The following is a 15505-nucleotide window of genomic DNA, read 5'->3' as shown; positions in this document are numbered from 1 at the left end:
TCAACTTCATAGATTTTTAAAAATTACCTCTAATTTCTTGGCACAAGGTCCATTAACAAGTGCAATCACACCATCATCAGATACCTAAGCAAAGAGAAAAAGCAACACAGCACACTAATGGGAAAGAGGGAAGTAAAATTTCCTAAATATTATTAATCATTTATGTACAGTTTTATTGCCTCCCATTTAGCAAACGTGTGCTTTAGCCAAATTTATCTTTTTCACCCTTACTTAAAATAATTGAGGGAAATGTGCCAAATTATGTTGCAATTATATAAACACTGAAGCATGAGGTAGTCAACAAATTCAACAACAATCGAAAGAATTAATTATGCTCTTCTGATGAGTCATGGAAATTCACTGGGCGAACACATACAGTCTCTGTATTTTAAGTCTATATTTCATTTACCTGAGTAGCTGAGAAATCAACACACTGCAAAAATGGGCAGTTTTCTCCTAAGGCATGTAAGGACACATCAGTAATACCTAAACAGCCACCTAAATCAATGATCTTTAGCAGCCGGCAGTTGCGTGCAAGAGCAAGGACTCCTTCATCAGTGAGATTGCAGCATCTTTTCAAAGAAGCTTCATGCAGGTATGAACAGGAGGCAGCCACAGCTTTTATTCCTGAGGGAAAACATAATCACGTGTCAATGAGCTATATATGTTATGTATATGAGAAATGTGACCGATTTTCATTTTAGCTGTCACCAGTATTGATATATGCAACCGTATGTGAGCCTTTTGCAAAGTAGTCCATCTGTGAGGATATACTTAGTCCAGGGATGCTGCCATTATTAAAACTCTCTTAGAATGTTTCAGGAATTCTCTACTTTGTCTGTGGTATATCATTCAGAGTATCTGTAATGAAGTCTTTATTGTTGACAAGTAGATTTGCCTTTAGGAAACAGCCAAAAGTCATTCAGAACCAAATTAGGTAATTAAATTAGTAGGTAAATCTCCTTTTTGTTAAAACAAAAAGTTTTAAAGTAATAAAATTAATTTTCTTGTGGACTCTGAAGGGAAATCAAAAGTTAAATTGTCCAAATGTCTTAGGTAATAGTTTTCACGCTTTTCCTTAGGAATCATACATATGTTTTTGCATTCTCTCTTCCCCCTTAAATCCAATTAAACTGATGAAAATACACATTGGAGACTTGTCCATGATAATGAGCCACATAAAGAAGAGAGTGCTTTGGGGACCCTGGACCGTTCAATCACACACACACAACATTGTTAAAAAGATACCTTTATGAGCAGAAGACACAAAAGGAAAGATGGTGAATTCATGTGTAGGTCATTTTTACTGTTTTCTGTATCTTAAGAAAGAACTTCTACTTTTTATTTTTTTACCCCCCCCAAAAGAACTTATATTTATCAGTGTCCAGCATGAAAGTTCTTTTTAGTGAGTTATTATTTGTGTAAACACTTTAAAAACTTATGCTTTTTTGAGCTTCTGCACAGCCANAAAAAAAAAATAAATAAATAAAAATATAATAAAAACTTATGCTTTTTTGTAATATTATAGGTAGCCTAACTTGCTAACCATGATGACTGCAAAATATAGCCAACTACTCACAAAACTTTCCTGAAATCTAGCTAGCCAAATAAGTTCCTCTTTCTTTTATTGAAGGGAAAGGTTAAAATTCTATATTGATAGAAAAAAAGGGTAAAAACTCTGTGCAGTCAGCACAGAGCCCGATGCAGGGCTCAAACCCACAAACCGCGAGATCATGACCTAAGCGAAAGTCGGACGCTTAACCGACTAAGCCACCCAGGCGTCCCTCTAATTTGGATTCTTTAGCTTAAATATTAAAAAAATTTGTTTTAATGTTTATTTATTTTTGAGAGAGAGAGAGAGAAAGAGAGAGAAAACGAGAGAGAGAGAGTGTGTATTTATGTGTGTGCATGAGCAGAGGAGGGTCAGAGAGAGAGAGGGAGACACAGAATCTGAAGCAGGCTCCAGGCCCCAAGCTGCCAACACAGAGCCCAACACAGGTCTCGAATCGATGAGCCGTGAGATCATGACCTGAGCTGAAGTCAGACATATAACTGACTGAGCCACCCAGGCACCCCTTAGTTTGAATATTTTTATTGACAAATATAATTTCTGTTTCTTTGACATCTTTTGACATATTTAGTACCCCTCCGGTTCTTTGTTCCAAAATTATACTAGATGATATAGAGTAGTCTACCAATTTATTCAGTGTTAACAAACATACCTTTTGAAGTTATGGAAATTCTGTTTTCTTTTGAGGAACTTAAATTTAATTTCTTCAGTTTTCTGCAGTTGCATAGGTGCAGGAGAGCAGTATCTGAAATATCACAGCTCCGAAGATCTAGAGTTTGCACTTCAGGATGTAAAATCTGTAAAAAAAAAAAAATACATGATTAAAAAAATTAATTTTTGTTATGAATATAAATGTTTATTCCACATTCAGTGTTTTGGCAGTCATGACAGACAAATGGCAGATGGAAAATATAGCTGAAAATACAAAGAAATATCTGTGTGGAGACACATGCGTAAAGCAGGAAAAATACAAACCTACTACTAACCAGGGGGTGCAGCTTCCAGCGTCCCCAAAGTCTTTACTGAAACATATAGCACTGTTGAGATGGCTGGTACAGAGTAAGGACCCACTAGACCTGAGAAGCAGGAGCGGGGTGGTGGCATGTGCTTATCCTGTTCCGGTAGTTCTTGACTATTATTAGAGATCTTGGCTACATGCCTCTGCTCAGCAAGTATGAATCTTCAATCACTTAGACACTGAATGGTTATAGGATATGAATATTACTTATCTAGAACATTTACCTCCTTCATTCTTATTGAGAACTAGTACAAGCAGACCCAGTATTTCTGAATGTTTACTTGAGGGCAACAAATACAGCAAATGAATTTCAAAGGGTTCTGAGCTCTTTTCTTGGGTTTTCTTTTTATTTTACTTTTTTCAAAGTAGAACTAACTTTACTTTTCTGAATGTAAAAGTAGTGTATTATTATTATAAAACATTAAGACAATATAGAAAAGTTATAAAAATAAGAATAACTATTTCTATTTATTGGGCACTTACTAGGAAGGGTACTAAGTACGTTATACACATTATGCCCTTTAGTATTCTCTCTTTCTCAAACACACAAACACTCCTGAGAGATTCATCATTACCATTTTATAAAGGATGGAACTGAGACACCCAGAGCTTAAATAGTAGCACAAAATGCATAGCAAAAAAGAAGCAGAGCTAAGATTGAAAACCAGGTCTTTCTAATTCCAAAGGCTATGATTTTATCCACTATAACTAAAATTACCCATCATACCAATGCCAAGAGAAAACATATTAGTTTTGATGTTTTTTGAGTTAAAAAAATACTTTGAAGAAAAATGGGATCAGATTATTTATAAGATGAGCACTTTTTACAAAAAAAATTATTGTGGTTGCATTCTATTCCATTTTATGAACGTACCATAATGTACTAAATGCTTCCTACAGTGACAAACACTTCAGTTGAACATTTAGGCTGAGTTAGGAGGCAATAAAGTATAGTGATTAAGAACATGTCGTCTAAAGGCAGACTGCCTTGTGAGTGTGGGCAAATTCTGGTGTGTGTGTGTGTGTGTGTGTGTGCGCGCCTCAATATCCTTATTATTAAACGGGATATTTTGTGAGAAATAAAGGTGTCTCGCTTATATGTTATTTATAACTGTCAACTATTATTATAAATGATATTATGATGAGCATACCTGTGTACTTTCCTGATTATTATTTTCTTGGGATTAATGCAGAAGGAAATGGTAATTATATGAGGTGATGCAGATGTTAAATAACCCTATTGTGGTAATCATTTTGCAATATATAAATGTATCAAATCATCATGTTATGTTGTATGCTGGAAACCTACACAATGTTATATGTCAATTATATCTCAATAAAACTGGAAAAAATACGAGGACTAAAATTTCTGAGTCAATAGTAAGTACATTTTTAGGACCTCTGATAGTTAACGCCATGCTGTCCTCCTAAAAGGTTTTTATCAGTTTACACTGACACCAACAGGAGACAAAAGTGACTTTTGCTCACATTATTGTCAACACTGGGTATTATTATTTTTTAAGACTCTGGCAATGCCAAACTGAAAGACAAACTGACTTTTATTACTAATGAAGTTAAATATCCTTTTATATGTTGATAGTGATTTATATTTTTTTTCCTTTGGTATTTCCTGATTCTTCTAGTATTTGATTTTTCTTATTGGTTTGTTACCTTGATAACAAAGTATTACATGTGTATTGCAAATATTTTTCCTAGTTTGTTACTTGACTTTGCTTCTTTTTTTTTCTTCTTGCCATAAGGAAGTTCATATTGCTATGTAATCAAAGCCATCAATATTTTTCTTCTTGGTTTCTACCTTTGGTGTTATGTTTAGAAAGGTCTCCTCCATCCAACTATAAAAAGATTTAGGAAATATTTCAAAAAGAGCCATCCAATGATGCATGCAACTTTGCAACAGATGTTAGATCTCGCTTTTTGAACAATTTCACAAGCAGGACTCTTATAAGGACGGGGATTTGAGAGAGACCACTAAAGAAAGCATACTACTATATTTTCTCTGTCTCATTCAACCCTTAGCCCTTTCCTGTTCAAGTAAAATTAGGTTTAAATGAATATTAAGGATTGCCATAAAATGAACATTTAAGCCACTCCAATATAAGCTAAACAGTTAGAACGAAATGGGGACAGTGGGAAAGTGAAGAAAACTGTCAGTTTTCTGTAGTTTCATAATGTTTCTTCTGTGAGCCACACACAAACTATATATATCCATAGAACACTGACAGTAAGACCCTGGGGATACTGTCCTACCTCCAGAGAGCCAAGCAGACTACAACACTCAAATGTCTACATTCCAATGCAAGCTAACGTGAAGAAATTGAAGAGTTACAGGTACCTCAGCCTGTTAAAAGAAACACTCATGGCACATGTAAGTGCAATTACAACTTGAGGTCACAGGGACAGGCATGTGCTGGAGTGCTATCATCACAGTTTGCTCCCTTTTGATACTGGGCTTCGGGCAGAATGTGTATTAAAGTGAGCAGTTGGTAGTTAGAACCTGAGTTTCTATAGTACACTAGACTAGACTAGAGTCTCTGAAGACAGTGATGATGGCTGCAAACCCATTTTCTAGTTAAGGGCACTGAGGTTCAATGTCAGAGAGTGGGAAAGCTAGGATTTCAATTCGGGTTGGAGGCCCTTACTATACTTACTGCCTTATAGAATAGCCAATGTTAGCTTAGTTGTAAGGAGGGAGAGTATCAGTTAGCAGGAGTGAGGTATCCAGAAGGATGAGAAGAGTTTAGAAGAGTGGCTTTTAACTGCTGATTGTTAGCCTTGAGTGGATAAAATCACCTTAGTGGACTCTGATCAACATTTTTGTAAACTGAAATATGACATAATAGAATAAAATAGAAACTATCCAAATGTATTGCACACAGTATGTGACATGTAAGTGTGGTTTGTGTGCCAGTCATAATGAAACATATATTTCTTACTGTTTTTTTTTTTTTGCCATTTGTGTATTCATCCTGCATTTTGATATTTTCCAGCCTTACTGAGGTATAATAGTTCAAAAATCTTAAAACTTTTTGAAAATGTAGAGATCAAGGGTGCTGGTATGGTGAAGACAAAGGAAGCAAGTGGAAGAATGGTGGGAGAAGATTTTTAAGTAACTATTACAAATGAACGTTTTGGTTTTCTGCAGAGAAAAAAGGATCCCAATGTTTTATTATATTTTAAAATTATTACTAAACCTACTATATGCCATTGCTCCAAAAATCTGAAACCATGTCTAAACAGTAAAATACAACACGCTTGCTTTATAAATGTACATACTCTTACCTCACTTATATTTGAATCTGTTATCTGCCCCTGGGTACTCATTATTTTAATCAGTCTATCTTTTATGTTTGGAGGCAAAGGCTTAATGTCTGTGATATATCTGGAAATATTCTTCATGAAGCACCAAAGGGATCTGAAATACAAATACAATATAGTAAATTACATGGTACTGGTACTGCTTCCTAATATTTAATGCTGTTTGTAGCACTTAGTCTTTTCATAAACAGGGTGTACATTTTATATTAATATTTGCAACCTAAGCTTGGTAAGACTTAAAAGCCTAGCATGTACTCAGTTGCAGACAAGAGGCTCTTCCTTCACATTTTTTTCTCAGCATACCTCATTTACTAAAATGCATTGTAAATGTCAAAAAAAGTTTTTCCTAAGTCCTAAGTTTTTCTCTAATTCCTAAGACGTAGTTACTACCAACATTTCAGTTACATATTCCTAAATAAACATTGAGCTAAGGCCTGTTAATTGACAAGTTTTATCTATTCATGCAGCAAAGTTTTCATGATTTCGCTTAAAAATTCTTTGTGTAATGAAATCATGAAAGAACTATGACCCCAAAGACTGCACAAATAGTACAAATCATAGAGATAACAAGCAGGGTTGTGTATGCCTAGAATAGGGTTATCAGAGCAGGCTATGACCAAGACGCATATGACCAACATATCTCATATGTAGCCTGAAACTCCAACTGAGAACCTTTCTTTAAACAAGCAAATACATATAAATCTTACTTAAATTTTTGACTACAAACATCTCCACATATACATAATTTTACATTCATGAATTTCTCTCTCCGATCCTTTCCCCTTCCTTCCCACTAATATCTAGNCGGGGGGGGGGTGGGGGAAGCATTGTTTCCTAAAATAGCATCATTGTGTACTCTTTTCTATATAAACTTTATTTCAATTATATCTTACAAAATTCTTCAAAGCATCAAGTATACTTCTAATTCTCCTTTCATGGCTATATAACAGTTCACAGGGTGGATGATTTATTTGGTAATTCTATATATGAGTATTCCACTGCTTCTAGGACATGTTAACATATGCTGTCAGACTGTTTTCTAGAAAGTCTATAACACCTACCCCATTTCCTCTACATCCCTCAGGCAACAGGTTTGTTTTACTTAATTTTTCATTTATTTCCATCATCTCCATTTCCCAATCCCATCCTTCACCATCCAGGAATCCATTCTAATGTCCAGTATGTACCCTTTTGTTGTTTGTGTCCTTTTAACATGCTTGTCATATGTATTTCTAATATATCTATATATATGGTATTTGTCATAGTTTTTCACTCACCACAGTTTTAAAAATCTACCTACTCTTGAATGTTGGAAAGTGTCATATGTGAAAAGTGGTATCTCATTATTACTTTAATTTGTATTTCTCTAATTACTAGTACATTTGACCTCTTTTCATGAACTTGCTGGCTACCTGGATAGTCTATTTCTCTAAATTGTCTATTCATATCCTTTGCCTATTTTGCTATTTTTTGACTTAAATTTGTAAGAGTTGTTTTTGTGGCCAAATATATGACTTAATTTGTATTTTCTCTATAAATATTTAGGGAATGTATATTCTCTAAGAGATATAATGTTCTCTCCATTATACATGTTTGTCTAAATATATCTCTCCATGTATGTATATATGTATGCACACATATTATGTAGACATATATGATTGTTTATGGATAGAATTAACTCTATGTTCTCATTTTTTCTAGTAAACTTGTAGAATTCTTAGTTTACAATACAATACTTGTATTTTGAAATCAAGTTACTTTTGTTTCTTTGGGGGGGATATTTTGTTATAAATTTATTTATTTATACTCAAGTTAGTTAGCATATAGTGCAATAATGATTTCAGGAGTAGAACTCAGTCATTAATCCCCTATGAAGTTACTTTCATTTCTACCAGATTTTGCTTTCTGTACATTACTGTTTTATAATGAAAATAATTTTAAATACATAAAAATAAAATAGGATATAAAATCTATGCATCATAAATCTAGAATTTTAAAATTTATTATTTATCATGTTGTGTCAGATATCTTTCTCTTTTTAAAATTTTTTAAATGCTTATTTATATTTGGAGGAGAAGGGGACAGAGCATGAGTGGCAAAGGGGCAGAGAGATGGAGACAGAATCCGAAGCAGACTCCAGGCTCTGAGCTCCCAGCTGTCAGCACAGAGCCTGAATGGGGACTCGAACTCTCGAGCAGTGAGAGCATGACCTGAGCCGAAGTCTGATGCTTAACCGACTGAGTCACCCAGGCGCCCCGATATCTTTATCATACATAATGATGTATGATAAATATTTATCATACATAATACATTAATATCATACATAATAATATCATACATATCACACATAATACATTTCAGATAAAATTAAAGCATCCTTTGTACACCTACATAGATTTTCTCTCTTTATTGCCCTTTGCAGAGGCAACCACTGCAACCATTACCATGAAGTTTTTAAAACAGTTTCTATGATTTTATTTTATTTTTACTACTTAAGTATGTATGTGTAAATATAGAGTATTGTTTTCTATAATTATAAAATGTAGGGGCTACTGGGTGGCTCAGTTGGTTGAGGGTCTGACTGCAGCTCAGGTCATGATCACATGGTTCATGGGTCCGAGCCCCCTCTGTGCTGACAGCTCAGAGCCAGGAGCCTGCTTTGGATTCTGTGTCTCCGTCTGTCTGCCCCTCCCCTGTTAGCACTTTGTCTCTCTCTCAAAAATAAAATGGAAACATTAAGAAAAAAATTTTTTTAATGCAGTAGATTAAGTTTCCTACCATTGCTGAATCTGTCAATTGTTTTTGTATGTGACAATATTCCTTTTATAAGACTTTGTGTTAGTTGCAAATTCATGATCATCATATCTTCTTGTGGAATATTCCTTTCCTCTTTAAGTAATGTCTCTACTCACATTAATGTTTTTCACATTAGATTGTATTCAGTCTGGTTTTAATGCTGTTCTACCATATTTCTTTGGCTTCTTTTGCTAACATGTTTACAAGATTCATCTGCATTGTTGCAAGTAGCTATAGTTCATTTTAATTGGGTCTGTTCAAGTCCATTTTCAATACTACATAATAGTCCATTGTTTGAACAATTTATCTTTTCTACTGTTGGTATACATTTGGATGGTTTATAATTTACTATTATAAATAATATTCATATGAATATTCTTGGACAGGTCTTTTGGCGCATGTGTGCCTGTATTTTAATCAAGTATATGTCTAGGAGTAGAATTGCTGGGTCATAGGGTATGCATATGTTTAGCTTCATGCCAGTCTTCTGAAGTGATTGTACTGCTTCCTATCTTCATTTAGTGAAAGTTCCTGGAATCCATATCCTTGTCAGCACGTGGCATTGTCAGCCTTTTTAATTTTAGCCAATTTATGAATATATGGTAGCAATGCAAAGTGACTTTAATTTGCAACCCCTTTTGGGTGCCTGGATGGCTCAGTCAGTTGAGCCTCTGACTTCGGCTCAGGTCATGATCTCGCGGTTTGTGGATTCGAGCCCCATGTCGGGCTCTGTGATGACAGCCAGCTCAGAGCCTGGAGCATGTTTCAGATTCTGCATCTCCTTCTCTCTCTGGACCTCCCCTGCTCAAGCTGTCTCTCCCTCTCTCAGAAATAAATAAACATTAAAAAAATATTTAAAAAAAAATTGCAACCCCTTTTATGAATTAATTTGAGCATATTTTCATTTCTTTATTGTTCATTTGGATAGTGTCTTGTGGAGTATCTGTTCAAGTAACCTGCCCAGTTTTCTTTTGGGTCTACATTTTACTTACTGATATGTAGGAGTCCCTCTTCTCTTCTAGACATAAGCTTTCTGTTGGTTACATATGTTCAAATATATTCTCCTATTCTGTGGATTGCCTTTCATTCTCTTAATTGTGTCTTATGTTGAAAAGAAGTGTAGTCTAATGTTTTCTTTATGGCAAGTTTCTTTTGCGTTCTGTTTATGAACTCGTTCACTGTTCTAAATTCATGAAGATAATCTGCTATACTTTCTTCTAGAAAAAATTCACTAAATGTATTGTTTTATCTTTCCCTTAAAAAAATTTTTTTTAAATTACATAATCACTGTGCCCAATGTGGGGCTTGAACTTACAACCCTGAGATCAAGAGCCACATGCTCTACAGACCTAGCCAGCCAGGCACCCATGGTTTTCACTTTTTGACTTAAAAACTACCTGGAATTGAAGTTTGCAATTGTCAAGAACTATGCAGAGTCTGGGGCGCCTGGGTGGCTTAGTCGGTTGAGCGTCCGACTTTCACTTAGGTCATGATCTCGCGGTTCGTGAGTTTGAGCCCCGCGTCAGGCTCTGTGCCTACGGCCAGCCCAGAGCCTGGAGCCTGTTTCAGTCTGTGACTCCCTCTCTCTCTGACCCTCCCCTTCTCACGCTGTCTCTCTCTCTCTCTCTCTCTCTCTCTCCTAGAAATAAATAAAACATTTAAAAAAAAAAAAGAACTATGCAGAGTCTGAGAGTTTCTCCCACTCAAGCTTACAAGTTAGCCTACTACCATTTCATGAATGCTAGCAGAAGAGAAGAGATTCCTGAGTCAAAGAAAAAGAACTTTATTGCACGTGACAAGGGCAGTAGTCAGAGCTTCACATTTATGCTGGTTCCTCATGTCTTCTAAGTCCTACTGTGTAATATAGGTAGCATCCAGATAAATGCTTGAGAAAAACAACAAGCTTGGGTGATTTAAAACTTTTATGGTAAATTGAAGCAAGTCTACTTTTTTTTTGAAGCAGACAATATTTGCTGCAAAAACATATTTGAGAAATGCCCTAGGTAAAGAGTAGTCAAAGCCTTACATTCTTGGCACATCCGGCAGGTTCATGGCAGATTGCCTCTCCCACCATCCACCCAACATGTTCTTGGTTGTTAAGTTTATTATTCATTTTTAAATGCTTGATTCTGAAAGGATGGGATGGAGAGAGAGAAGGGGACAGAGGATCTGAAGTGAGCCCTGCGCTGATGGCAGCGAGCCTGATGTGGAGCTCGCACTCACCAACTGGGAGATCATGACCTGAGTCAAAATAAAGTCTGATCCTAATGGACTAAGCCACCCAGGCACCCCCGGTGTTTTTTTAGTAATCCACAGAGTTATGCATTTATCATCACTGTCTAATTCCAGAACATTTTTAAAAATAAATCTTGTACCCATTAGCTGTCAGTGGCCAATCTCCTCCATCTCCCACCAATCTACTGTGTTTCTCTAGATTAGTGTATTCTGCACATTTACATAAATGGAATAATGTATTATGCGGATTTTTGTCACTGGCTTCTTTTACTTTGCATAACATTTTTAAGTTCTTCCATTTCAATTACTGTACTTTTTCAATTTCAGAATTTCCATTAGGATTTTTTAAAATTATAATTGCTATTGCTTTTCTGATACTATTTTATGAGGCACTGCCATCATACTTTCCTTCTTTTACTTTTTTTTAAAAACTGAGGTGAAATTCATAAAATATAATTAATTATTTAAAGTGTACAATTCAGGGGTGCCTGGGTGGCTCAGGTGGTTAAGCGTCTGTTTAACTGTCAGCACAGAGCCTGATGCAGGGCTTGATCCCACGAATCTCCAGTTCATTACCTGAGCCAAAATCAAGAGTCAGACACTTAACCAACTGAGCCACTCAGGTGCCCCAGTAATTCATTCCTTTTTACTGGCTGAATGATATTTCATTATATGGATATACCATATTTTGTTGTTTTGTTTTAGTAGAATTTTATTTTAATATAGAGTGAAAAAAAAAACCCCAAACCTTAATAGGTTAAAACAAGTCAAACAACCACTCTACACAGGCAAAGCCTTCACAAAGGTCAACTGAAGTAATCCAGGGCTAAAACTGAATTGTGCAGATTTTCAGTGAAGTCACCAGTCATGTAACACAAACAAAAGTCCATTATTTACACACTAGGCAAGCCCTCTAAGAAATGTGCCCCAAGAAGCATTAACCTTTGTTTCTTTGTGAAGGATAACCTATCCTGAAGACCTGCACATTTTTTCAGATAATTTAACATTTTTANTTCCGTGTCTCCCTCTCTCTCTGCCCCTCTCCCACTCACGCTCAGTCTCTCTCTCTCAAAAATAAACATTTAAAAAAATATAAAATATATATTTAATTTTTATATAAAATATAAAAAAAGAAGTTTCAATATAGATTAAAATCTTTATCAAAAATCAATATGGAGAGGGGCGCCTGGGTGGCTCAGTCAGTTAAGTGTACGACTTCAGCTCAGGTCATGATCTCATGACTGTTGAGTTCAAGCTCTCCATTGGGCTCTGTGCTGACAGCTCAGAGCCTGGAGCCTGCTTCAGATTCTGCGTCTTCCTCTCTCTCTGCCTCTCCCCCACTCATACTCTGTCTCTCTCTCTCAAATATAAACATTAAAAAAAGTTTTTAAAAATCAATATGGTAGGAGGTGACATAGGATGCAGCATATACACTCAATTTACCTCGCTGTATGTTTAGAAGTTACTCCTTCAGGGCACCTGGGTGGCTTAGTCAGTTGAGCATCTGACTTTAGCTCAGGTCATGATCTCATGGTTCATGAGTTCAAGTCCTGCATCAGGTTTGCAGCTGTCAGTGCAGAATCCTCTGTCCTCCTGCTTTGGATCCTCTGTCCCCCTCTCTCTATGTACCTTCCCTTCTCACGCTCATGCTCTCTCTCTCTCAAAAATAAACATTAAAAAAAGGAATAAAAAAAAATTATACCTTCAAAGTATTTGCACCAGGGAAATTAGTCTGTCCTGTTTAATATTCAGCAGTACAGGTTTGCATCATCAGAACCTTGGCAAGACCTCATTACGGCAGCATTCGGCTTTCCTAAGAAATTATCAGCATCTTAAATGTGTGCACATTTTTTCTTTTAGTCAGCTAGACACTGGCTTCAGAGTTTGCGGAACTGGAGGAGAAATAACAACCCATTCAATGCTATTCTAGAAAGTGTGTTCTGGCCAGAATAGCAGGTGTCCAAGTGAAAATAGGAGGGTTTTGTTGCTTTGTTTTCTTCCCAAATTAAAATCATTTTTTGTTCCCCTTCTACCTAAACCTCAGTCACCACTCCTGAGTGGAGATGGGCAGAGGCTCTGGGCCCTGCTCCTCCGGCTTCTCAGCAGCTGCTTTCTTATTGCTGCAGCAAGGCTTGAATAGGTGTGTGTCAATGAGGACTTCTCCAAAACGGCCTTTATAGATAATCCCACAACATATTTTCTGTCTTTTCCAGTGTGTGAGATCTAAAAAGGAGAAAACTGACGTTCTGTTAGAGCTGGAGACATCTCTCTATCTGGGCCATTATCTGACTGGTTACAATAACAAAGAGATTGAGCACGGGAGGCACTTGAGGTGGTAATGTGAGCATCAGAATCGTGATGTTGAAATTCCTTCTGAGGTTTACAGATCTGGTTGCTTTCTATCTATCTGTGTCCAGATAGAGTTTTCACTTTCTTTGGTTTCAATGTTGTCTTCAGACTGGGTCCTGCCCTTGCATCTACCACATGATTCAGTTTTGCTTTTTTAAATCATTTTTTCACAAGCAGGACACAAAAATTACAGATGTTTCCTGAATGAGTCTCATGCAACCCCAAACAGCTCTGGAAGTCCTCTTCGTAGCGTTCACTGTCAGTGAGTCAAGAACTGGAAGACCTAGCTCTGTAAATACAGCAGCCCTCTACACTTTGGTCCATCTCTGGCTTGTGAAAACCAAACATCTCATCTGGGAAACAGTCTTCTAAAAGCAGCTGTTTCTGAGGTGTGAGTACACACCAAGCCAACCCGCTCTTCAGTAGCTCCCTTCTCCTCAACTGCCTTGTCTAGAAAGATTGTCCCCTGCAGTTCTCTCGTTTTGTTGTTGTTGTTTTATGGTACCTTTGTTTCTTTTCTTTTTTATAATTTAGTTTTTAATTTACATCCAAGTTAGTTAGCAGATAGTGCAACAGTGATTTCAGGTAAATTCCTTAATGCCCCTCTTACCCATTTAGCCCATACCCCCCCTCCCACGACCCCTCCAGCAACCCTCTGTTTGTTCTCTATATTTAAGAGTTTCTTATGTTTTGTCCCCCTCCCTGTCCTTATATTATTTTTGCTTCCCTTCCCTTATATTCATCTGTTTTGTATCTTAAAGTCCTCATATGAATGAAATCATATATTTGTCTTTCTCTGACTAATTTCACTTAGCATAATACCCTCTAGTTCCATCCACGTACTTGCAAATGGCAAGATTTCATTCTTTTTTGATTGTCGAGTAATACTCCATTGTATGTATATACACATCTTCTTTATCCATTCATCTGTCAATGGATGTTTACGCTCTTTCCATACTTCAGCTATTGTCGACAGTGCTGCTCGACACATTGGGGTGCATATGTCCTTTTGAAACAGCATACCTGTATCCCTTGAGTAAATACCTAACAGTGCAATTGCTGGGTCATGGGGTCTATTTTCGATTTTTTGAGGAACCTCCATACTGTTTTCCAGAATGGCCACACCAGTTTGCATTCCCACCAGCAATGCAAAAGAGACCCTTTTTCTCTGCAACCTTGCCAACATCTGTTGTTGCCTAAGTTGTAAATGTTAGCCATTTGGACAGGTGTGAGGTGGTATCTCATTGTGGTTTTGATTTGTATTTCCCTGATGATAAGTGATGTTGAGCATTTTTTCATGTGTCTGGCCAAATGGATGTCTTTTTTGGAGAAGTGTCTATTCATGTCTTTTGCCCATTTCTTCACTGGATTATTTGTTTTTTTGGGTGTTGCATTTGATATGTTCTTTTCAGATTTTAGATACTAACCCTTTATCTGTCATTTGCAAATATCTTCTCCCATTCCATCGGTTGCCTTTTAGTTTGGCTGATTGTTTCCTTCACTGTGCAGACTTTTTTTTATTTTGATGAGGTCCCAATAGTTCATTTATGCTTTTGTTTCCCTTGGCTCCAGAGACATGTTGAGTAACAAACTGCTGTGGCTGAGGTAAAAGAGGTTTTTGCCTGTTTTCTTTCTCCTCAAGGATTTTGATGGCTTCCTACTTTACGTTTAGATCTTTCACCCATTTTGAGTTTATTTTTGTGTGTGGTGTAAGAAAGTGGTCCAGTTTCCCCACCACCATTTGCTGAAGAGACTGTCTTTATTCCATTGGATATTCTCTCCTGCTTTGTCAAAGCTTAGTTGGTCATATATTTATGGGTACATTTTAGGGTTCTCTATTCTGTTCCATTGATCTGAGTGTCTGTTTTTGTGCCAGTACCATACTGTCTTGATGATTACAGCTTTGTAAATACATCTTAAAGTCTGGGATTGTGATGCCTCCAGCTTTGGTTTTCTTTTTCAAGATTGCTTTGGCTATTTGGGTCTTTTCTGGTTGCATACAAATTTTAGGAGTTTGTTCTAGCTCTGTGAAGTATGCTGGTGTTATTTTGATAGGGATTGCTTTTTTTTAAGATTTTATTTTTAAGCACGCTCTACACCCAATGTGGGACTTGATTTTACAACCCAAGATCGAGAGTCCCGTGCTCTACTGAACCACATTTTGTTTATTGATTTATTGGTGATGGACATTTATTTAGTTG

General features: G+C 36.5%; 1 protein-coding gene and 1 pseudogene across 2 annotated transcripts in view; both read right to left on the bottom strand.

Moving 5' to 3' along the window:
- The window catches only part of AMN1 (antagonist of mitotic exit network 1 homolog), a 32877-nt gene extending 26862 nt beyond the window's left edge, over nucleotides 1-6015 (bottom strand). For both annotated transcript variants that reach the window (XR_013337640.1, XM_077774439.1), the window contains exons 1-4: nucleotides 5889-6015; nucleotides 2223-2367; nucleotides 410-627; nucleotides 28-84 (exon numbers count right to left, since the gene is read on the bottom strand). Coding sequence is in view for 1 of the 2 variants with exons in the window: in XM_077774439.1 (XP_077630565.1) it covers nucleotides 28-84; nucleotides 410-627; nucleotides 2223-2367; nucleotides 5889-6005 (537 nt within the window). In the remaining variant the exon portion in view is untranslated. The remainder of the gene's footprint in view (nucleotides 1-27; nucleotides 85-409; nucleotides 628-2222; nucleotides 2368-5888) is intronic.
- Nucleotides 6016-12906: 6891 nt separating this feature from the next.
- On the bottom strand, nucleotides 12907-13652 carry LOC144240268 (SIN3-HDAC complex-associated factor pseudogene; annotated as a pseudogene).
- Between the last annotated feature and the right edge of the window lie 1853 nt (nucleotides 13653-15505).

This window comes from Crocuta crocuta, unplaced genomic scaffold (assembly GCF_008692635.1).
Source record: "Crocuta crocuta isolate KB4526 unplaced genomic scaffold, BGI_CrCroc_1.0 scaffold176, whole genome shotgun sequence".
Lineage (NCBI taxonomy): Eukaryota > Metazoa > Chordata > Mammalia > Carnivora > Hyaenidae > Crocuta > Crocuta crocuta.
This window is presented reverse-complemented; position numbering and strand designations above follow the sequence as displayed.